Genomic DNA, 23975 nt, shown 5'->3' on the forward strand with positions numbered 1-23975 from the left:
TGCTATAGTATGACAGTTGATCCAGTAACAGATGGCTATGAATGGCAGGTAGTATATATTCACTGTGGATATACTGTACAAAGAGATTCATGTCCCAGGCAGGATGACACAAGATTTCATAATGCTACTCAGTGGCTTGCAATGTAAAGCTTATGAATTGCTTATTTCTGCTAACTACTTTCAGACTCAAGTTAACCTTGGGTAACACTGAACAAGGGAGGCCTATTGTGTTAAGTGAATTCATAATTAACATTTAAGAATTTACTATCAGGGCACCCAGTCTTGGGACCCTCTCCCCTCCAACTCTAGGGGCTCTACCACTTTACACTTTCAATACACTGCAGCTTTATACTTAAAAAAAAAAAAAGAATTCACTGCCAATACAAATTTAAATGCAAATTATTCCTCTGGACCTATGCTTTGTCTCAGAGAATCAGTTCTGAGTAGAAACTTTATTCATGTTTAAATATGAGTTTAATGTGCTTGGAATCAAACCCAGAGCTTTGTACATTAGAGGCAAGTGCTCTACCACTGACCTATAACCTCAGCTCTGAATAAAACTTCAATTAAAAAGTGTAACATTTAAAAAGCTTACTCAGGAATATTTGAATTTTTAGAAGAAAAGCCCCAAATGGGAAACATTTTAGGAAGCAAAGGAGTTACTTGGAAAGTCTAGAGATCCTGCCTCAAAGCTCAAACAGCAATAATATGCTAACACTCTTAGGGTTTTCTCCAACAACTTTATTTTCCTTTATTTTCCAAAAACAAGTTATGAAGTTATTACAATTGGAATGAATAGAAGACAGTACAAATTTCTACTTCCAAGATTCTTCCAAGTCAGTTCCTTTTCCCCTCGTCTTTGATCAAATAAATCATCAAGCATTTAGTGACAACAAAAAATAAACAGTTAAAAAACAAAACCCCTCAATACAGTAAAAGTGTATAACAACCTTCTGGTCCCCCTCTCAACTCTAAAAGTAAAATAATGAAAAATCAGGCTAGAGGCATGGCTCAAGTGTTAAAGCATCTGCCTAGCAAGTGTGAAGCTCTTGAGTTCAAACTCCAGCACCACCACCAAAACAACACAGCAAAGATTATGTGAAGGACATTTTAGAATTTGTAAAAACAAGTCTGTCTGTCCCAAAGCAATTATTTAATGCTTGGTGAATATAAATTCCACATGTAAAATAGGCATGAAAAACACAAAAAGTGGGACATTCAACATCTTACACGGACTGAGTAGTTCTTAACTGAGCAGTCTGAGACCAGAAGTGTTCTGGAATTTTTTTTTCAGATTTTGGAATGTTTGTATATACAAAATGAGACAGTTATCTTGGAGATGGGACCCTAGTTTAAAGTCAAGATTCATTTGTTTCATTTATACTTAACACACAAAGCCAGAAGGTAATCTCACAAAATATTTTTATCATACCTATGCTTTGACTAGGACCTGTCATATGAGGTAAATTGTGCAATTTTCCACTTGCGGTATGTTGGTGCTCATACTTTTTTGGATTTTGAAGCATTTGGATTAGGGATGCTCAACCTGTATGTTGTAACAAGTTTTCACTCATTTAGAACATTACTCCTTCTAAGTACACTTTTTGGATACAAAAACTCAATTTTTTTCATTGAAATGCCAGTAAGTTGATAAGTCTTAGTGTCCAAAAGGTAAGAATCAACACCTGTTTAACATTAAAGATAACCCTTCTTGTGCAAGGCTCTCGGTATGATCCCTAGCACCTCAAAAAAGATAACTTACAACCCATCCAAGAAACTTTAGGCTGAAATCAATACAACAACACATGTATCTAAGTTAAATTCAGGGTTTCTTTTTGTTGTTCTTTTGGATATAGGGTTTTACTATATAACCCAGATTGGCCTCAAACCTACCTATAGCCCAAGCTTGCTTCAAATTCAGGATTCTCCTTGCCTCAGGCTTCCCAAGTGCTGGGATTACACATGTATACCACCATGGCTTGTTCTAAATTTGGTTTCAATGAAATAGAATCAAATGATGTTAGAATACACAGTCCTCTTTACAAGCAAGTATACAAAAGCTTCCCTTATGATTTGACAGTTAAATCATAAATCCAAAACTGATCTGTAACTAAACAAATTTTTCTGGTATCACCAATTACTTTAACATATCAGAGGAATTTACAAAACAGGCTAGAGAACAATAGTAGGAGATAATAGGTGCTTCAGTTCCACCCATATTATCTACTAAGACCACAGTGTGAGCAACACAGTGTAGATTCATGGTGGTAGTTGCTTGAATAAAAGAATTTAGACAAAATCTTCCACAAACACAGGTTTTTGCAGTATCCAAATCTTGACAAAGATGGAAAGGAATGATATGAGAGCCATATGGAAGCCTATTGGGGAAAAAAATTGAAAAATATTTTATGCTACTAATTCAGAACTTTATGTATTATTAGGACAAGAATTGTTAGAACACTCAATTATAAAGGCAGAAAAATTAAATTACTACTTAAGGGACTCAGTATATTATTTTATCTTCCCAAGTGGTAAGAATGGGACAAATACACTAAAAAACAGTCTACGGCATGCTGTGAACCTAAAGAGGTCTTACCAATTCATGAAGTATCTTTCAGCATGACAATCTAACAGCATACTAAACAGAATGAAGTCATTTGTCCTTTACATGTATTTAAAATATCTAATACATAAGGGCCCATCTCTAGAGATTATGAACTCGCTGATTTGAGGTGGAATCTAAGCATCTATATCTCTCATCTATATTATTTAAAGGCTCGTCTCCAGCTAATGATAGCATTGATTGATCTCTATTTGCCAGATTAGCAAATATTATTCATCCACTAAGTAGGTATTGAGACCTCTCATAAGCAATTATATATATGGCTATTTAGCGGGCAAATCTTAACTCCCAGTTAAGGATCGGTGCCTTTAACCTTAACTGGTTCTTAAAGTGTGGTCCACTGAGTAGCAGCATCAGCATCACCTAAGAATTTGTTAGAGCTGCAACTTCTTCAGCCCTATTCCAAGCATACTGACTCCAAATCTGAGGGTGTAGACCAGCAGCCTTTTTAAAATAAGCACTTTTTCAACAACCATGATTCTGATGCACTCTAAGTTTTGAGAATCACTGCCTTAAAACAATAGTGAGCCCTTAGTTACTTTTAGAGCCTCAGTATTAATTAGTAATTAGTAGTTAATACTTCCAGGAGGTACCAAAGTCTAACCCAGGACCTCAGCTTCACCTGCAAGCTTGCTGGAAATGCAGGAGCTCAGTCCCAGACCTCCAAAACATAATTGGTCAACAAAACTCCCAGGTGATTTGAACATACATTAGAGAAACATGAGTAAAACTGAGGTTCTTAATTATACTAGTTGTAAGTTAGAATTACCTTAGAAATTAAAAAAAACAAAACTGAGTCCTATGTTCAGATGCTTGATTTAATTAGTCTGGAATGGAGAATGATCATCATAAATTTTAATAGTTGCACAGGTTATTCTAAATAAGAAGCAAAGTTTGATAACCACTGCTTTGTGATATGACTTAACACTGGGGATAACAAGAAGGGGGGCTGAATTGGATTTTATTTGGGGCTATGAACATTACAAAGTATGCAAAATTCTGTGTATTCATTTGTACATGTTTCTGTATCCTTACCTTTGATCATTAAAAAAAAAACCTCCTTTTTCCCTTAAATAAAAGTTAAGAGGCTGGGAATGTAGCTCAGTGATAGAGTGCTTGCTAACATACCAAAGGCCTTGGGTGACATCCCCAGAACAACAAAAGAAAAACAACAAAAAAAACCCGGCTTTTGCTCAGGAGGCTGAGGCAAGAAGATTTTGAGTTCAAGGCCAGCCTGGGCTACACAGTGAGATCCTTTCTCAAAAAACAAAAGTTAAGAATCCCTTCTTTGAAATAGGATCTCCCTACTGCTTTGCAGGCACTCAATAATTCTTTAGCTCCCACCATTTCCACACCTTCAAAAGAAGAATGAGCCAAGCACTGTGGCTCATGCCTAATACTTGTAATCCTAGCTGCTTAGGAGGCAGACTTTTGGGAGGATTGTGGTTTGAGGGCTAGCCTGGGCAAAAAGTCTGCAAGACCCTAGACCCTATTTCAACCAATAAAAGCTGGTCATGATGGTACAAACCTATCATCCCAGCTACTCTGGAAGTATAAATAGAATGACTGCTGTCCAGGCTTGCTTGGGTATAAATGGGAGACCCTACTCTATTCCCTATTTAAAAAAAATGAAGCAAAAAGGGTTAGGGGCATGGCTCAAGTGGTGGAGTGCCTGCCTAGCAAGCTTGAGGCCCGGAGTTCAAACTCCTGTACTACACACACAAACACAAAGCATGAAGAGCTAGGTGCCGATGGCTCACACCTGAAATCCTAGCGACTCAGGAGGCAGAGATCAGGAGGATCATGGTTCAAAGCCAGCCTGGGCAAATAGTTTGCAAGACTCTATCTCAAAAAAACCCATCACAAAAAAGGGCTGGTGAAGTGGCTCAAAGCGTAGGCCCTGAGTTCACCTGAGTTCAAGCCCCAGTACGGCCAAAGAAAAAAAAGTTCGTGAGACCCTATCTTGAAAAACCCTTCACAAAAATAGGTTCAAGGTGAAGGCCTCAAGTTCAAGCCCCAGTACCGTTTAAAAAAAAAAGCATGAAGAAAATGAGTCAATGGAATTTACAGACTCATGAAACCAAACTGCAGCTAGCGTTCAAAGTCAAGAGGAAGAGGACCAACAGCTACTGAGTCCTTTCATATGCCAAATACTTTATTAGCTCATTTCTTATCTCATCTCTTCACAACTCTGTAAAGTATTATTATTTTTATTTCACAGATGAGAAAATTTAATCTAGTAAGTTAAATAACTTGCTAAAGTCATACAAAGGGGTGAAGCCAGGAGTCAAACCTAAGTCTGGCTCCAAAGACCACATTTTACCGTTATGCTAGATTGGAGTTCTCAAACTTTAGATCAGGTGATTAGAGAGCATCAGAATCACCTAGGACTTACTAAAACAGACAGCTGGTCCCCACTCTCATAGCTTCTGATTCAGCAGGTCTGCGGTATAGCCCAAGAACTTGCATCTCTAACAAGTTCCTAGGTGATACTGCTGATGCTGTTGCAGCTCTAGGGGACACATTCCTAGAAACAATGCCATATAGTCATTCAGCTATTAAGTGCCTGATGTATGCCAGGTGCAGAGGATACCACATTTTAAATCCTAGGAAATAGTGGAAAGTAAAATCCATATCCATGTCTTCATGAATCTTACATTTTTTTGTGGTACTAGTGTTTGGCCTCAGGGCCAAGCACTCTATCACTTGAGTCATACCCCCCCGCCCTTTTTGCTTTGGTTGTTTTTTGAATAGGGTCTTGCATTAGATCTGCAGATCCAATCCTCCTATTTATGCTTCCTAAGTAGCTGGGATGACAGGCACCAGATTTTACTGGTTCAGGTGGGGTCTTGCTAACTTTTTGCTAAGGCTGGCCTCAAACCACAATCGACTTGATTTCCACCTTCCAAGTAAATAGCATTGCAGGAGTGAGCCACTGCACCCAGCCGCATCTTCCATTCTTGTGAGAGAAACTGACAGCAAACAAATGTTAAAAAATTATATAATGCCAGGTAATAAGGATTATGATGAAAAACAAAACAGGGCATATAAGCAGGTAGGGAATAAAACTCTTGATAGTACGGACAGGTAAGACCTTTCTGAAATGATACTGGAACAGAGAACCTAATGAAGTGAAGGAGTGAGCGAACTATGAGTTTCCTGGAGGAAAATCATTTCAGGCAGAGGCAATGAACATCAAGAAGGCGCTGTAACAATGGAATTTTATGCAGCCATGAAGAAGAACGAAATGTTATCATTCGCTGGTAAATGGATGGAATTGGAGAACATCATTCTGAGTGAGGTTAGCCTGGCTCAAAAAACCAAAAATCGTATGTTCTCCCTCATATGTGGACATTAGATCAAGGGCAAACACAACAAGGGGATTGGACTATGAGCACATGATAAAAGCGAGAGCACACAAGGGAGGGGTGAGGATAGGTAAGACACCTAAAAAACTAGCTAGCATTTGTTGCCCTTAACGCGGAGAAACTAAAGCAGATACCTTAAAAGCAACTGAGGCCAATAGGAAAAGGGGAACAGGTACTAGAGAAAAGGTTAGATCAAAAAGAATTAACCTAGAAGGTAACACCCACGCACAGGAAATCAATGTGAGTCAATGCCCTGTATAGCTATCCTTATCTCAACCAGCAAAAACCCTTGTTCCTTCCTATTATTGCTTATACTCTCTCTACAACAAAATTAGAAATACGGGCAAAATAGTTTCTGCTGGGTATTGGGGGGGGGGAGAGGGAGGGGGCGGAGTGGGTGGTAAGGGAGGGGGTGGGGGCAGGGGGGAGAAATGAACCAAGCCTTGTATGCACATATGAATAATAAAAGAAAAATGAAAAAAAAAAAAAGAAGGCGCTGTAAGCTAAGCGGCAGTGGCTCACACCTGTGATACTAGCTACTCAAGAGGATCATGGTTCCAAGCCAGTACCAGGCGAATAGTTCATGGGACCCTATCTTGAAAATATCCAACACAAAACATAGGGCTGGCAGAGTGGCCCAAGTGGGAGAGTGCCTGCCTAACATGAAGCCCTAAATTCAAACTCCAGTACTGCAAAAAAAAAAAAAAAAAAAGGGGGGGGCCCACTGTAACAAGTGGCCATGTTATGCACATCACTGGAAATTGCACTTTGACTATTAGTCTGAGTGTTTCAAGAGAATACTAGGATGCTACCAAAGTCCTGCATTTTTATGACTATGAAGGTCTTACCTATTATATAGTACGGTTCTTGCAGAAGATTCCAGTAAAGTTAATGGCATTTGCAGCTTTATAATTGGAAGGACTTTTGGTTGTTCAAAAGTATTTCCAAAAAGATCTAAGTACTCAAGGGATAAACTTTTAAATTCACTAGGCAAAAATGGAAGCTTATTTCGAGCTGCTGACAAAAAACGAAGGTTTTTTAATTGGCCTATCTTGAAAGGAAACTGAATCAATTCATTATCATCAAGTTTTAAATCTGTAAGTTCTTGGAGCTGGCAAAACTGCACAGGGAGTGCCTTAATTTTGTTCTTGCTGAGATCCAAACTTCGAAGTGACTTCTGGAGTGTAGACTGACACAAAGCCACACTAAATGACTGCAAGTGATTGTCATTTAGGTTAAGTTCTTGAAGATGTATGAGGTCTCCAATTATAGCTGGAAGCTTTTTTATATGATTGTGACTCAAGTCTAATTTCTTAAGGTTTTTCAAGTAAAGCATACGTGTATCAACTCGGACAAGCCCACAATAAGAAGCCTGAAGATGTTCCAGAGAATATGGAAAACTCTTGTTTAGAGGATAGTTGTTCTTGGATGTGATGACCATTTTGGTTTTAAAATTTTCAAATTCTGAAGTCTTCACTGGTGTGAATGTTGATAGTGGTGTGTTAACATCACAGCCTCGATGAGCCAGTCTCACAGCTGAAAGGAAACCCTTTAAACTGCTGGAATTGGCCTAAATAAATAAAAATTAGGTAATGTAATTATAAATTCCACTTTAGATATGCATATATGCTAGTTCTTCCCATAAAAATTCTAGTTATATGAAAGTGATATAATCATCTATTGAAATTGACTGTAAAACATTTTTTTACTATTTCATTTGACCTAAATTTTAACTTTGAAAGTTTTTAACTGGGTGCTGGGTACTCAAGAGGCAGAGATTAGGAAGCTCAGGGTGCTAGATTACCCCTAGCAAATAGTTCGCCAGTCCCTACCTCCAAAATATCCAATACAAAAAAGGGCTGGATGGAGTGGCTAAAGTGGTAGAGCACCTGCTGTGAGGCCCTGACTTCAAATCCCAATACCACCAAAAAAATTAAAATAAATAAATAAATAAATAAATAAGTACCAAACAAGCAATAAAGTGCTAGAAAATGAAGAGAGATTGGTCTTAGCTGGTGAGAAAGAAAAACTGCTAGAACTGGCAGATAAGGTGGCATTTGAATTAAATCATCAACAAATACAGCTAACATTCATAGGACACTTCAGAAGTTCCCTTATGTTTATAAGTGAAGGATGAGTGAACTTTCAGGAAGTTTGGGAAAGTAAGTATGCAGTACTCTTTTGATAAAAGGTAAAAGTTACATAGAACAGTAAAAGACTGGAAATAGACTGTGAATGAGCTTGGATGTGAAGGAAGGATCAGCATGTGGGAAATCACTGGAGTATTTTGAGCATGAAAATTACATGTCAAGAGCTAAAAATTATTTTGGCAGCTGTATACACAATGACCAGGAGTGGAGAATGTCTGGAGACCTGTGTCAAATAGGTACAGTAGAGGAAACTGTTTTATAGATCCACAATAATTGTTAAGTGTGGGAATGGAAAGCAGTTATGGTACAGAACAGGCAGAAGACTGAAATAAATCCTTTATTTTGGGGATAAAACAAAGGTTGCTAGAGATAGGAGATAAAGGAATGTCCGAGAAACCAGTGTAGCATCCTATCACAGATGCCAAGAAAGGAACAAGTTTTATTAAAAACATGGTGGTCACTGGTGTCAAATTCTACAGAGTTCAAAAAGGACAAGAAATAGTGCCCATGTGATTGGCAAATAAGAAGGTGATCACTGATCTCTGAGGCAGTGTTTTGAATAACCAATAAAGGTCAAAACAGTAAGAAACTGGAAGCAACCAATTCAATCTTGCCTGTCCAGAAATTTGTCTATTTCTTTTATTCTTTAAATTGGTAAGACCTCAGTTTGATTTTAAATAAAAAGGAGGAGCTAATGAAGAACTGAGGATCAAGAGAAAAATGAAAATCACAAGGAGGCAGGACAAATTATTTCATTCCTTCCTGACTCCTTAAATATGTAGTTATTAAAGTATCAGTGTTTGCAAAGCACTTTGCTTGGGACTAAGAATAATACAAATTTTGGGGCTGGGGATGTAGTTCAGTGGTAGAGTGCATGCTCAGCATACTAGAGGCCCTGGGTTTGATGCCCTGCATTGCTGAGAGAGAGGAGGAAGATACAAAATTGAATAAGATATTGCTCCTACTCTCTTTGAAGAGGAAAGAGCATAGGAAAGTCTTTAAAATTTTTTAAATGATTTATGCATTTCAAAAAGTGATTAAATAAAATTTAATCTCATTGCATTTTACATCTCTTTTACACCAAATTTGTAACATGAGAACTGGCTGGTGTGCTGGAGGTGTGGCTCAAGCAGTGGAGCACCTGCCTAGCAATCACGAAATTCTGATTACAAACTTCAGTACCTCCAAAAACTAAAAAATAATAATAAAATAAAGGTAATGAGTATTGGTTGGTAGAATATAGACCTGTGCCCCTTGTTATACAGAGTTCCAATCTAAGAACACTGTAAGGTTTCATCGGGAGCACAAAAACAAACCTAGTCTTCCTCCCCATTTTGGGAGTCTCACTAAGGCAGCTTCCACTCTTTAAGAAAGGCACAAAAGCCTATCTAGGATTCTGCCTCTGGTGCCATTGCCTCTTTAACAGACTTGTAAGGTCCGTCCCTTTTCAGCTATGTGAGATATCAGGAAGCTTGAACAGCTTTCTTGGTTTGTTTTTTTTTAAAGAAAACACAGCTAAGCAACCTAGCCATTACTGTTTTTAATACCATACCTTACTTATACAGATATCCACAGGCGGTTCCTTTAACCGGACAGTGGCTTTCCCTTCATCCACAAATTTGGTGAAGAACTGCTCAATGTTCTCCTTTAGCTGCTTAAAAACACCAGGAAAAAAAAGGACAACACTAGGTATTATTATTCAATCACATTATAACTAAAATGTGCCAGTCACTTCCCAAGCTTTGGTTTGGCTCTTGGTCCTAAAGACTAAGTGTTTTAAAATTTTTTAAAAAACTAAAAATTTTTTTAAATAATTTTTGAAGCCTGGTACCAGTGACTCATGTCTATAATCCAAGCTGCTTGGGAAATAGAGATCAGGAGGATCACAGTTTGAAGTCAGCACAGGCAAATAGTTGGCAAAATCCTTTCTCAACATACCCAACACAAGACAGAGCTGGCAAAGTAGCTTTTTTTTTTTTTTCTGAGACAGGTTCTCCTTAAGTAGGCCAGGCTGGCTTTGAACTTTTGATCCTCCTGCCTCAGCTGTCCCAGTGCTGGAATTAGAGATATGTGCCACCATGCCTGGCTAAGAGTGTTTTATAGTTGTAAAGTTTTTTATTATTTTTTTAACCAGTTGTGTAGTTATACACCTTCCATCTAACTTGTGGTGGATGTTACTACTATCTATTCAGGCTCTCTCCTTTCTTAAGCATAGAATCCTCCATGTTTTTGAAGAATGACCCTCTTTTCCCATGGCTACAGTAAGAATTGCAGGTAGCAATTTCTTACTTGCTTTCATAATCACAGCCCATTCATTAATCTGGGGTAGACATGCTGTCCACTAGATTATGCATAAACTCCATGAAAACAGAAATCTTGTCGTGTTTACTACTGTATCTCTAGAGGTAGACACATGACAGGTGCTCAAAATTTTTTCAGAACTGATGTTGCTTATACTTTTGGCTTCAACAGCTATTTATTGAGAAGCCACTATGTACAGGTACTGTGATAGGGGCCTGGGACATAGTAGTGAATATACCAGCATGCTAACTACACTTAGAGTTGACAATCTGATGAAAGAGACAGTTATTAGACAAGTAATTAGAAGCATAACAAATATTAAGAGAAGTTCAGGATGCTATAACCTAGGCAAGGGAATCTTACCTGACCTAGCAGTAGGAAGGTGAATTTAAAGCTGAGAATCAAAAAATTAGGGAAATGTTGAGTGATGATGGAGGGGAGATGGATGGGATACCATCCATCTATCCAGGGAACGAAGGAAAACCCATGAGGGAAGGGAGAGCTTAGCAACTGTGAAGAGATGAAAGATGAAAGAGTTCAGAGAAAAGGCTCAGATAAAAGGCAGAATATGGAAAGGTAAACAGAGATTAGACCATGAAAGATGCTGCTGTAATCTGTATTAAGAATTCTGAGCCTGGCACTATTCACAATAGCCAAGTTATGGAAACAGCCAAGATGCCCCAGCACTGACGAATGGATTAAGAAAATGTGGTAAACACAATGGAATTTTATGCAGCCATGAAGAAGAACGAAATGTTATCATTCGCTGGTAAATGGATGGAATTGGAGAACATCATTCTGAGTGAGGTTAGCCTGGCTCAAAAGACCAAAAATCGTATGTTCTCCCTCATATGTGGACATTAGATAAAGGGCAAACACAACAAGGGGATTGGACTATGAGCACATGATAAAAGCGAGAGCACACAAGGGAGGGGTGAGGATAGGTAAGACACCTAAAAAACTAGCTAGCATTTGTTGCCCTTAATGCAGAGAAACTAAAGCAGATACCTTAAAGCAACTGGGGCCAATAGGAAAAGGGGACCAGGAACTAGAGAAAAGGTTAGATCAAAAAGAATTAACCTAGAAGGTAACACCCACGCACAGGAAATCAATGTGAGTCAATGCCCTGTATAGCTATCCTTATCTCAACCAGCAAAACCCCTTGTTCCTTCCTATTATTGCTTATACTCTCTCTACAACAAAATTAGAGATAAAGGCAAAATAGTTTCTGCTGGGTATTGAGGGGGGGGAGCGGGAGGGGGGTGGAGTGGGTGGTAAGGGAGGGGGTGGGGGCAGGGGGGAGAAATGAACCAAGCCTTGTATGCACATATGAATAATAAAAGAAAAATGAAAAAAAAAAAAAAAAAAAAAAAAAAAAAGAATTCTGAGCCTGGGGGGAGGGAGAAGGGGACACAGGGCAGGCAGGAGAGGTGGCCCAAACAATATACACACATATGAATAAATGTATAAATAATTTTTAAAAATTACTCTGGATAAAATAAAAAAAAAAAAAAAAGAAGAAGAAAAAGAAGAATTCTGAGCCTGGCCAGGGGCTCATACTGTAATCCTAGCAACTCAGGAGGAAGCAATCAGGAGGATCAAGGTTTGAAGCAAACCTGGGGCAAATAGTTCTTGAGACCCTATCTCAAAAACACTCATCACAAAAAAGGGCTAGCAGAGTGGCTCAAGCAGTAAGAGGATCTGCTTAGCAAGCATGAAGTCCTGAGTTCAAACCTCAGTGCTGCCAAAGGAAAAAAAGAAACAGAATTCTGGATTTTATACTAATAACAATAAAAGTCATGGAAGGATTTTAAGCTAGGAAACATGACAGCACATGCATTTAAAAAAAGTTTTGACCTCGCTTCTCCTCTCCCAGCCGAGGCCCGGGGGACCCCAGCGAGAAGCGGGAATCATGTTCAGATGCAAGCTGACGGCTCTAGACTACCACAACCCTGCCGGCTTCAACTGAAACAGAATTTAGAAACTTTATTGTTTGGCTGAAGACCAGAAAATCAGACACTACAAGACTGAAGACAGAGGTAACTTAAGAAACATCCACAGCAGTGACTGGCCCAAGTTCTTTGAAAAGTATCTCAGAGATGTGAACTGTCCTTTCAAGATTCAGGATGACAAGAAGTGATTGACTGGCTTCTTGGTTTAGTGGTTAGACTTAAATATGGAGATAATGCTGAAAAATACAAGGACTTAGTACCTGATAACGCAAAAAGTACTGACAATTCAACTAAAAATGCAGAACCATTGATCAATTTGGATGTAAATAATCCTGATTTTAAGGCTGGTGTAATGGCTTTAGCTAACCTTCTTCAGATTCAGCGTCATGATGATTACCTGGTAATGCTAAAGGCAATTCGCATTTTGGTTCAGGAGCGCCTAACATAGGATGCAGTTGCTAAAGCAAATCAAACAAAAGAGGGCTTGCCTGTTGCTTTAGACAAGCATATTCTTGGTTTTGACACAGGAGATGCAGTTCTTAATGAAGCTGCCCAAATTCTGCGATTGCTGCATATAGAAGAGCTTAGAGAGCTACAGACAAAAATTAATGAAGCCTAGTAGCTGTTCAGGCCATTATTGCTGATCCAAAGACAGACCACAGACTAGGGAAAGTTGGATGATGAGCGCTGCAGGATGTCAACTTCTTACCTACTTAGTATAAACAGGAACCATGTACCCTTCTGGCATGTGTTTGGAAATCAAATGTCACATTTTCAAGGGAGGAATCCCAGGAAATTGACTGTGTTCTAGAGATTTAACTACAACTGCTGTTTTCTTTTAATAAAGTTTGGGAAAGTGGAATTTTCTTTTCACTAAAAAAATTAATTAATTAATTAATTAATAACGTTTTTTAAAACTGCAGTGTAAAGCCACAGCTCTGAGGGAGAAGGGGATGAGATAGGATAGGGAATGGACAGCAGTAGAAACAGACACCTCTTAATAGACAGGAAAGGGATGGTTTAGACTATAGCTGGAATGAAAGGAACTATACACTATGAATACTAAGAAGGCAGAATCAAAAGGATTCAATGATATATTGGAAGGCAAAGGCTTTAAAGTTTCTGAATGGGGGCGCTATTTAATGAGTTGCAGAACAATGACAGAAAGGCAGGTTTGGGGTGGCAAAGAAAATTTCTAGATATTTTGAATTTGAAATGCTGCAACATATCCAAATTAAGGTTTCCAGTAGGGAGTAGATTCAAGTACCAAGTTAAGGGAAAGGACTAGATAAGACTCAGATTTAGGTGTCAGAAGGATGGTAGCTCAAGCGATGAGGCAGAAAAGTAAAGCGTGTAAGAGCCTCAAGGTACTTCAGACACATAACACCAATACCAATTCTTCAAGGCCCAGATCTAGTACCACCTTAATTCATTCAGCCAGTGTTTGCTGAGCGCCTACTATGTCCTGAGTACTGTGGAACCGCATCTAGAATTCATCTCGTTTTTGATATTCTATTAATAGCACTTACCATAGCTCATCTTGTATTATAAGTTGTGGTTTCTTTCTGTCCCTTCCTACTCTCTGAAGGACAGTGACTAAATCAAGTTTCTTATCTCCCAGTGTCTAGCATTGCACGCTGCACACAGTAAATTCTCAACTCGAGGTTCATAATAAATTTTGGTGGGATTCTCAGCAGCTAAGGTCTATTAATGCAGAAGTTTGAAGAAGGAAGAGAGCATCACGGGCAAGAAAGAAGTCACGTTTGAGGAAGACAATAACGGAGAAAAGGGAGGCCAATTCTAGTTAGAAGTTACCTTCTAACAGTTCTCTAATCTATAACATGTGGAGTGATTTCTAAAGTTCTTCAATTCAAACAATTACATGAACGTATACATGAACAGAGGGAAATACAGACTTCCAATTACTTAAATCAAACATAGGTGGTTCTGAACGAAACAGCAGTACTCTTTTCCATCAACTAGGTATTCACAGTAGAATATAACGTGAAAAGGAAATAATCCCAGAAACTGTATAAAACTCAATCAAAAGTTAGATGCAAGGGTGGGTGACGAATTGTTCCCTCACCTTTACTTACAGTAGACACAAAGATATTTTATTCGAACAAAATAACAAGTGCCAGGTAACGGAGGGAAAGGGATTACGTAAGCCTTGTGTTAAATAAAAAGAAAAAGAGCAGAAAAGCTCGGGACACTCTGTGGGAGAAACAAGTGAAAATTCAGTTACTTCCCCAAATTAGGCAGATATTTCGCTTGCAGTTGTTTCTCGCAGGCTGAAAAGTTCGAGGGTTCAAAAGGGCGGAGCTGCCTCTACCTCTGAACAGCAACACTGTAAATTCAGAGCTGCAGAACTGCACAAGGAAAGTAACCAAAGGTGAAGTCGCAAGAGTTTCCTTGGCTCTCAGGACCCTAAGGCCAGAATTTGGGGGACCTGGGTCCAACGCTCAGGAATCCCCACGGCTGACTTCAGCCTCAGAAACATCCGGGCGGCCGGTTTTTCGGTCCGGGGAGGAGCTCGCAGCTGAGTCCCCTGGCCCTGTCTGCTCGTCCCGCGTACCTCGTAGCGGGTCCCGCGCTTGTCCTTCATGGTGGAGATGAGCAGGCAGGCGGGCCGCAGCTGACTCCTGGGCGACTGCTGACAAAGGCTCAACACGGTCCGGATGCCCTTGCCCCTGTTCCTCAGCCCCAAGGTTGGTAAGTGCCGGCTGACCACCTCCACCTCGCAGTGCAGCTTCATCCCGCCGCAGGCGCAGCAACCAAGCCACTTGCCTTTGAAACTGTCTCCGTCCCGCCGCCCCGCGCCGCCGCCGGGGTCCTCGGACGGGCAGGCTGCCCGCGGATCTGCCTGCCTGGACGTGCTAGCGGCGGGGGCTTTTTGAGTCCCGTGGGAGACCGCGTGCCCTCTCCTTGCGGGGCCGACCCCAGGCTGTGGCCACGGGCAGGCGGGGAGCGCACCCTAATCGCCTGAGGGTCAGACTCAAGCCCTTCGAAACCGGCGGTCGACGAAGGCGCCTCGTCTTCTCCCCCAGAGCGCGCCGCTGGCGGCGGTGGATGTTACTGTTTGCGGTAGATTGGGAATTTCCGCCGTTGGTGCTCAACGTGGGTCAAGCACAAGTTTCACGAGGTGTCACTGAGTTTACAGGAGAAGGCACTAGGAACGTTGGGAGTTGCCCCATAAGCCAGCGAGGGCGCGGCGTTTCCTGACCAGGGCGGCTGGCGTGTTGTTTTTGGTGTTCCTCTCGGTTCTGGAGACAACACCTGTCAAGTCAGAGCGGAGCCAAAGATGACAATACTGAACTTGGCGATTCCTGTTGAATCAATGTTACTTTGCAAGGCGGGTGGGCTGGATGGAGTGACTGGCTTAACTGCATCTGAGGCGTGGAATGACCGACCAGACCCCGCGTGCCCTCGGGTTCCTTGGTCGGTTTTATGGAGCCAGGGCGGGGGCGCGGCGGGGCGCTGGCTCTCAAGATCACGGACTTGACGTCTTAAATTGTGCCCTGGGAGCCCCCCCTGGCCTTAACCGAGTTGCGGCTTTGTAGTAAACTTTTTATTTGTATTACACTTTATTGTGAAATACCAATTTTCAATTCAAGTGTGACAAAATTATAATTTATCCTTCAGTGAACGTCTCTGTTTACATATAACGTGTTGAACCTTATGTCTGTCGGATTCTGAAAAAAACGTAGAGTTAAGGAAAAACAGTGATTAAGATAATAAATTGCCACCTCCCCCATCCATCCCTCTTTAGTATTTTGGCATGTACGTCTCAGAGCACTAAAATACAACAGCGTTTTAATTTCATGGCTATAGAGAAAAACTACACTCTACAATTTTCAAAGACTTAGGTTTTGTATGGCTTAAGTATTTTTGTTCTTTGAGTGAATAATATAGAAGAAAATAATATAAAACACCAGTATTACCAGTACATTAAATATACTCAACCTCCACATACAGTTGGGAGCTAGGAAAATCTAAAATCTTGTTTAAAAAAAAAACAAACTAACTTTAATTCAGTAGAGTAGAAATGCACAAAATCAAGAATACAAAAAAAGTCTCAGTGCTTTATTTGGTATTATGTTGATGCACAGATTTAGTAAATAAATGCTAAATAACCTAAATATATGATCTATATATGCATTTTTATATATGATTTATATATATGTACACACATATATGTATACACACACACACTTTTTTTCTAAGTACTAGAGATCAAACCTGTGGCCTCACACATACTAGACAAGCACCCTACCACTGATCTATACTTCCAGCTCCCTAAGTATTTTAAATAAGATTATCTATTAAGTAAAATTAAATAATATTTGGAAGTAAACATACATAGGTTTGGGGGACTTCATCCTCTTTTCCCCCATTCTCCCCTTAGTCCACTCAGTCCACTTGTTTTGGCAGTACTGAGGTTGAATTCAGGGCCTTGCTGCTGGCAAGACAGGTGCATAACCATTTGAGCTGTACCTTAGCCCCAGTCCACTTTTTTTTGTTGTTGTTTTGATTTGTTTTTTATTCATTTATTCACATGTGCATACATTGTTTGGGTCATTTCTCCACCCTGTCCCTCCTCCCACCCTCTCCCCCAGTCCACTGTTTTTATGGTTGAAATACTTGGATCTAACATTCTAGAGTGCACACAAAAGTTTTGGTCTTAATGGACTGTTTATGAAACAAAAGATCCTTTGAACACCTATTCACACTTATCATGCAAATAAAATCTGCCCTTTGATCAATCCTCATCTCAAACTAGATTCTGTTGAAGACTGTCTGAAATAGAAAAACACAAGAAGTTTAAAATTGAGTTACATGGTTTTTTTTGCAAAAGAAATAAAATAATGTAGATTTGTTTTCCTTTTGTAAAATTAGTTTCTCTTCTTCCTGGCCTTCCATACTTGCTGTTTACACTAATTAATCCTAATTATTTTTTCATACTGGGGATTGAGTTTAAGACCTGGCAAATGCTCTACCACTGAGGTACATTCCCAACCCTAATCCCACTAATTTTTAAAACCTAGTTCACTTTCCACTAAGCCTTCTTTAGCATCTTCTTTTCCTTCATTTTATCATTTTTACATTTACTTACATGTATATATATGTTTGGGCCACCTCCCCCTTCTCTTCCTTAGCATCTTGATTTTCCTTTTTTCAAAGTACAGTTGTAACTAAAATTACCTTTGATTCTTATTTCCCTGGGCTTCTGGCATATAGTAGGTCTTCAACAAATAGTTAATTTTTTTTTTTTTTTTTAGTGGTACTGGGGTTTGAACTCAGGGCCTCATGCTTGCCAGGCGGGTGCTCTATTATTTGAGTCACTTCCCCAGCCCAACAAATAGTTAATTGAATCTCTCTAACTTTTCATTTTTGCCCATAGTGATCTTTACTCACTTAGGTTTATAGCTCACTTAGGTTGGAGCTAGTAAGATAAGTGTCACATTAGATTCTTAAAAAACAAGACCATAATCTAAAGACCATGTGGACTGTCTGTCCTATGACACTGGGACCAAACAGTAGAGGAATTTTTTTTTTTTATAATGGTGTTATCTAAGATTCCATAAAGTTAGCTAACAAATACACACCTTAGTGCATTACACCTGACTGCTCCCTTGCTCTCATGACATTCTGATTTTATAGGTTGTGTCTCTACAATGATTTGTAATGAATACATTTCCATTTTTAGTGCTGCCATGTCAGTTCAGAGCTGGATTCTCTCCAGAACTGTTGTTAAACTTATCAAGTCTTCTTGTGTCAATGTATTTATTCATTTATTTAATATTTATGGTGTTCTTGCTGTATGCCATCACACATATGCTGGGTGTTTATGGTGTTTATAGGAAGTAAGCATGATTTTTTCAGTGTTTTGGAGAGACAAGTAAACCAACAATCACACTGCAATGGGATAAGCGTTTGTTAAAGGAGTATAAAATTAGGCAAATGATGAAAACAACTTGTTTGCTAAACTTTCTAAAGTTCAAAGGCCACTTTAGAAAATTCTGGAAAGTCACTGAACAAAATATTACTATATGATTACTTATTTAATGTCTATCTGTACCTCTAGGCTACAAGCTTCTGGGTTCTCAGTCACTAGTGTTACATGCAAGGCCTAGTGTAGTGCTCACATAGAATAGGTTCTCAATGCATATTTGCAGAAAGAATAAGTCAATAGCATATGTTTGAGAACTAAGTATATAAATATATGCTATACATTCATTCAACAAATATTTATGAGAGCCTACATTGTGATAAAATAAAGCAAACTTGCATTCAATTCATGTTGTTTGTGTTAAGTAGCTAGCCTTTGGTGGAGGGGAAGGAAAGCTGGATTTCTCCCTCCGTCTTGGGGAGACAGTGAAATAAATTTTAGATAGATTCAATATTTAAAATAAAAAAAAAAAACAGAAAAGCACAAGGTTTTTCTTTTATGGTGTTGGGAACTGAACCGAGGGCCTCAGGTTTGCTAGAGAGAAATTTTGCCACTGAGCCACATCTCTAGTTCAGACACAGACCTTTCCTAAATAATTTTCACACACATGTATACACACACACACACACACACACAGAGGAAGAGAGATATTTCATTTTTTTTTCTCTCTGTCTAGAGCTGGGACACTCTTCTCTACTTGAGTCATGCCCCTTGTCCTAAAATGTTTTTAAGTTGTACCCTTTTGCAACATTATCTAAATACAGGTTTGCTTTCAGGACCAGGTACAGTTTTATCATTTCATTAAAAATGATCATATGGGATTTTCATCAGGAAAAAAAAAAGCTTCTGTCGTCAGGGGGAAAAAAACCTGAATAGCCTGTTTAATAAGACAGAAACAAACTCCTATCGTTGGTTCTTCACTATTACAGCTGATTTGAGGTGTTTTACAAGTTTGTCCCAGTAGGTGTCAGTGATGAGTCGAGAAAAAAAATCCTTTTTCAAAGTGTAAAACTTTTAGTTAAAGAAGCGCGAAAGGCTGAATCTATAAAGTTAATAAAGACACTATAATAAGACTCACTTTCAAAGTGTGCAAAAGAGACGGGGTCTCACTGTGTTGCCCAGGCTGGAGTACAGTGGCTATTCACAGGCGCGATCCCACTACTGATCAGCACGGGAGTTTTGACCTGCTCCGTTTCCGACCTGGGCCGGTTCACCCCTCCTTAGGCAACCTGGTGGTCCCCCGCTCCCGGGAGGTCACCATATTGATGCCGAACTTAGTGCGGACACCCGATCGGCATAGCGCACTGCAGCCCAGAACTCCTGGACTCAAGCGATCCTCCTGCCTCAGCCTCCCGAGTAGCTAGGACTACAGGCGCGCGCCACCGCGCCCGGCGGGCGGATCCGTGGCAGAAAGCTACTAGAGGCTGACAAGGCATGACGTCATCAACTGTGCCTGCCCTTCGCGTCTGAAAGATTTTTCACCCTAACTGCGGCGTTGCTACAACTGCGCATGCGTCACGTTTCAGTGCTGCATTATGGGTAAGGTGTCTCAAAAAGTTGAAGAGCGCAGGCGTGTCCTGTCTCTTTCCTTTCTTCTCGTTGGACGTTTGAAGGCAAGATGGGTCACCAGCAGCTCTATTGGAGTCACCCGCGAAAATTCGGCCAGGGATCTCGTTCTTGGTGAGAAAAGTATATGTGGTTTTAGGGGAAAGTTGATCTGGATGGCAAGGCTGAAAATCCCAAGTGGAGAGGCCCGCGGGCGGCGTGTGGGGGCAGATCGGGACGTTGCTGCAGCCGCCGCCATTACGGGCCTGTAATGGAGCCGGGTGCGGGTGGTGGCCCTTGAGTATGGAGTCTTGTAATTTTGCTACCTGTACGCAAAGAAAACGTCTCCTGTTTTTACAGCCGCGTCTGCTCGAACCGGCACGGTCTGATCCGGAAGTACGGGCTCAACATGTGCCGGCAGTGTTTCCGTCAGTACGCGAAGGACATCGGCTTCATTAAGGTGCGCGGCGCCGCCATACTGCGTGGTGTGCTGCGGCGCGGAGATGGGCTGTGGGACCGTGGGCGTCAGGCTGCGGCTCCCCTACCGTTCTGTTAGTCCGACTGTTGGTAGCGATGGGTTACACCGTCGAGGGTTTGGGTACTCAGATTAGGAGGAGGAGGGGGAAGGATTTACAAATAGAGCATCTCCAGTTGTACCTGAAACTGTTGGGTATTTACAGGCGTCACTACGGTTAAGTTTCACATCTCTCCCTTTTAAGTACCTAGACGATGTCTAACCAACTGTTGACCCTGATCCGGGGTGCTTGGTGGTGACATACGTTGGACTAAGCTTAGGATTTGGGGCCAGATAGCCCTTGTTAGGATTTCAGACAAGCGTCTGCCTTCTAATAACTTTATGACCTTAATGTTAATGTTTTGTGAAGCTTTCTTGACTGCTAAAAGCTCACTTAAATGCTAGACTTTTTTTTTTTTTTAAAGGTGAAAGCAAACTTAATTTGCTCCTTAAGTCGCCAGCTTCTGATGTAAAATTGCTTTAAATAGGATATTGAGAAGAAGCTACTTGTTGAGATTTGTTGAGAGTAGATGTCTTTGGTAAGATGTGAGATCTCTGGCGTGCAGCATAGTGTCTTTAAAGTTAGGCTTATGGCACTAACCAAATAACATAATCATCTAGTGTTACAGGATTCAAGTTCAAGTAACTGTGGGAACAGATATATCACAATAAGCAAATGGTCGCTGGCCTGCCCCAGCTCTGACCCTGGTTTCTCAGAGGCAAAGATGATTATGTTAGTTACTATTACTAGCCATCTTGAGCATTTGGTAAAGATCATTTTATGGAGTGCTGTTTCCGATGGGGAAATAATTCTTTTGAGAGAAGAATGGGAATACCAGTACTAAAAGTAGTCTAATAGTTGAAATTTGTGAAGTAGCTTGTAGGCATTCACTAGATACTTGAATTAAGATCTCGGTAATTGGTTTTGAAGGGTCATGTTTCAGGTTTAAGCATCATTCTATAATGGGCCCGTTTTGGTGAGAATCAGGTTAGAATTTAAGTGATTAATTTCCCTTTTTTTTTTTCCCTTCTAGTTGGACTAAGTGATCTTCCTTGAATGGATTATCCAAGACCATACCACTCAATGAAAGACTGTATTTGTACGTAAAATAAAAATTTAAAAAGTCGTTCAATTTATGTGTTGTAATGTGATTAGTTAATTGTTTACAGAAATCTTAAAAGTTTTATATAATATAAAAGTATGCTGAACTTCGGTAAATACCAATTTTTGTTTATTTTTTGCAGTACTGAGGTTTGAACTCGGGACCTACACCTTGAGGCACTCCACCAGCCCTTTTTTGTGATGAGGTTTTTTTTCCAGATAGGGTCCCTAGAACTATTTGCCCAGGCTGGCTTTGAACCTTAATTCTCCTGATCTCTGCCTCCTGAGTAACTAGGATTACAGGCATGAACCACTGGTGTCCGTCACCAGTTCTTTTTTTTTTTTTTTTTTGTACTTTGAAAACTTAAGTGAAATGCCTTCTATATACAAGAACATCAAACATAAATGATCTTGACGAGTAAGTGGCTCATTTCAGTGAACTGGTTCAGTGATGTAAAATTGTAGAGAAAAGATGTGGGGAAAGAAGGCTATGACTAAAACCTGCATTCATTTATGACTAAGTAGGTAGGTCAGTGTGTGCAGATGTCTGTTTGCTAAGAGAAGTAAATTTTGGAGCATTTAGATGGGTGGGATTCTGGTTGTATGTGATTAAATATTTGTTTTTAAGGAAAAAAAATCGCCTCTCAGCCTTTTGGCTAAGATCAAGTGTGGTATCTGTTCTTAACAGTTAATATCTTGATAAGTCCTCTATCCGAGGACACTACATTAAATGGATTTTTGGGATTACGAGATGGAATAAGAACTTGCTCTGTCCATTCCAAGCATCGACCTGGTATTGCAGTACCTCCAGGAACGGTGCACCAAAAAAAAAAAAAAAGACTTGCACATTTCACGAATTTATGGGACTAGGGCAGAAAACACAAGATACATGTTGGGTGCTGCAGTTAGAAAAGAAAGCTGTGCCTACATCTGTGTTGAGAGTTTACTAGGCTTAATTAAGTTCACTGCTTAGGTCCCACGAGAAAGAATTCCTAGATGTAGCAAAGTGAGAAATAGGAAGCTAGTCAGAATGTGTAGTGTATTACTCTTGTTGGTAGGCCATGGTTAAATATTTGAGATTAAGAGCTTACATTTGGAGTGATGAGTTCATTTTTAAAGTTCCCTAGCTCTAGTCATTATACTGGTTTTATGGGACAAAGGTGGAGCAGGGAACCAAGGCTATTGCATTAATGTAGGCAAGTGATCTAGGCTAGGTGGGTGAGGATTGGGGTGTTGAGAATGAAGGGGTAATGAGTGATTCCCAAAGTTCTTGACCTAAGCAGATGGAGGACTTGGTGTTGGGACCTGACTGCAGTATAGGTTGTGGGAAGAAAAGTTCAGTTTTGGGTAGTTCAGCTTGAGATGCCTACTAGACATCAAATACAGCTCTCTAGGAGGCATATATAAAAATTCATGTAGGATCCAGAAGAGTTTGGAACTGGAGACAACTTTGGTTGGTCCTGAGTGTTGGTGTGTTGTATTTTCAGGTCTCATTGTATGTCACTGTGATCTAAGCCCTAGAGTCGGAGCAAATATGCATGGAGAAAAGGACTCCTGGGTTACTCCCAATGGTTCAGAGGAGGAAAGATGAGTCTTGCAAAGCCAATGACAGGAAAACCAAGAAATTGGTGAAGTCAAGTGAGGAATCTTTTAGGCAGGGAGTGCTCACTACTACAACATCTGACAGGAAGGAAAGGGTGACAGGGAAGCTACAGTGATTGTATCTTAACTGAGTCTAAATAATCTGCAAATTTGAGGACAGGTGAATGAACACATTGCTAGTGTAGCTCCCAGAGCCTTAGACGAGATTAAGGGCACTGGAGCCTAAATTTCATGAGCTTCATAATAAATCCACCTCTGCTTCTTTGAGTCCCAGTAGCATGTGATAGTAAACTTCAGTTGCTGCTTGAGAGGGGTCTGGGAAGGAGTTACGACATTCAGTCAAGTCCAGAGGTGGAAAGAATACTGGGAGACAATGTTGAGGGCATAGGAGATTTCTGGGAATGGAATGAGCAGGGTATTTCAGGTTTTGAGGATGGAGGAGAACCTGTCAGCTGAGTAAATGTAAAGGAAATTTGGAAGATGAGAAACCCATTTAGCAGTGATTTAGATGTGAGACGTGGTCTTAGATGTCTTAGATGAGTTTTACTGTTCTAGCATGGCCCTTTGTAAATTCTGTAAGAGATGTGTAATGCTTTAGGGAACACATGGAAGGAAAAACATCCTAGCCAGTCCCAGCTCTTATAGGTATGTGATGATAGTGGAGGGAAGGCTGGTGTGGATAGGTAGGTCTGGCTTCTCTATCAGGCATGTATAATGCCCAAGAAAAGATTGTTTTAAAAATTGTTATGTGCCAGATCTGTGCTAAGTGCTTAACGTGCCTTTGCCTTTTCAAATGTTAGAATACTTTTCAGTAGATAGGATCCTCATTTACAAAGCTGAGGGAACTGAAGCTTAAAAAGTTAATTTC

The 23975-nt window shown here is 40.2% G+C and overlaps 2 protein-coding genes, 1 non-coding gene and 1 pseudogene across 5 annotated transcripts; 3 read left to right on the forward strand and 1 right to left on the reverse strand.

The window, feature by feature from the left end:
- Window positions 1-413: 413 nt before the first annotated feature.
- Lrr1 (leucine rich repeat protein 1) lies at window positions 414-16076 on the reverse strand. Of its 3 annotated transcripts, none has more exons than XM_074068030.1 (4): window positions 14970-16064; window positions 9694-9795; window positions 6840-7561; window positions 447-2378 (listed from the first exon to the last, which is right to left on the reverse strand). In XM_074068030.1, exons 1-4 carry the CDS (start codon window positions 15147-15149, stop codon window positions 2138-2140), a joined length of 1245 nt encoding a protein of 414 aa, XP_073924131.1. In that variant the 5' UTR covers window positions 15150-16064; the 3' UTR covers window positions 447-2137. The 3 variants fall into 3 exon arrangements, with proteins under 3 accessions (XP_020030084.1, XP_073924131.1, XP_020030075.1); XM_020174486.2 differs by having other exon boundaries at window positions 466-2378; window positions 9694-9792; window positions 14970-15333; XM_020174495.2 differs by lacking the exon at window positions 6840-7561 and having other exon boundaries at window positions 414-2378; window positions 9694-9792; window positions 14970-16076.
- Window positions 12262-13570, forward strand: LOC109693285 (RNA transcription, translation and transport factor protein pseudogene; annotated as a pseudogene).
- Window positions 16077-19862: 3786 nt separating the features above from the next.
- Window positions 19863-21540, forward strand: Rps29 (ribosomal protein S29). The gene is made up of 3 exons (XM_020174564.2): window positions 19863-20024; window positions 20250-20349; window positions 21438-21540. The coding sequence occupies exons 1-3, from the start codon at window positions 19963-19965 to the stop codon at window positions 21444-21446; spliced, it is 171 nt and encodes a 56-aa protein (XP_020030153.1). The 5' UTR covers window positions 19863-19962; the 3' UTR covers window positions 21447-21540.
- A 601-nt stretch (window positions 21541-22141) lies between these two features.
- On the forward strand, window positions 22142-22332 carry LOC141421941 (U2 spliceosomal RNA). The gene has a single exon (XR_012446622.1). It is a non-coding gene; the product is annotated as a U2 spliceosomal RNA (small nuclear RNA).
- The last annotated feature ends 1643 nt before the right edge of the window (window positions 22333-23975 follow it).

Source organism: Castor canadensis, chromosome 3 (genome assembly GCF_047511655.1).
Source record: "Castor canadensis chromosome 3, mCasCan1.hap1v2, whole genome shotgun sequence".
Lineage (NCBI taxonomy): Eukaryota > Metazoa > Chordata > Mammalia > Rodentia > Castoridae > Castor > Castor canadensis.

Excerpts from the sequence above, each read along its gene's own strand:
- Lrr1 (XM_074068030.1), bottom strand. The coding sequence starts at position 15,149 with ATGAAGCTGCACTGCGAGGTGGAGGTGGTCAGCCGGCACTTACCAACC. Across the intron at positions 9,796-14,969 it reads AGCGCGGGACCCGCTACGAG|CAGCTAAAGGAGAACATTGA; the intron begins GTACGCGGGACG and ends GGTGTTTTTAAG. Across the intron at positions 2,379-6,839 it reads AGAACCGTACTATATAATAG|GCTTCCATATGGCTCTCATA; the intron begins GTAAGACCTTCA and ends TTTCCCCAATAG.
- Rps29 (XM_020174564.2), top strand. The coding sequence starts at position 19,963 with ATGGGTCACCAGCAGCTCTATTGGAGTCACCCGCGAAAATTCGGCCAG. Across the intron at positions 20,025-20,249 it reads GGCCAGGGATCTCGTTCTTG|CCGCGTCTGCTCGAACCGGC; the intron begins GTGAGAAAAGTA and ends CTGTTTTTACAG.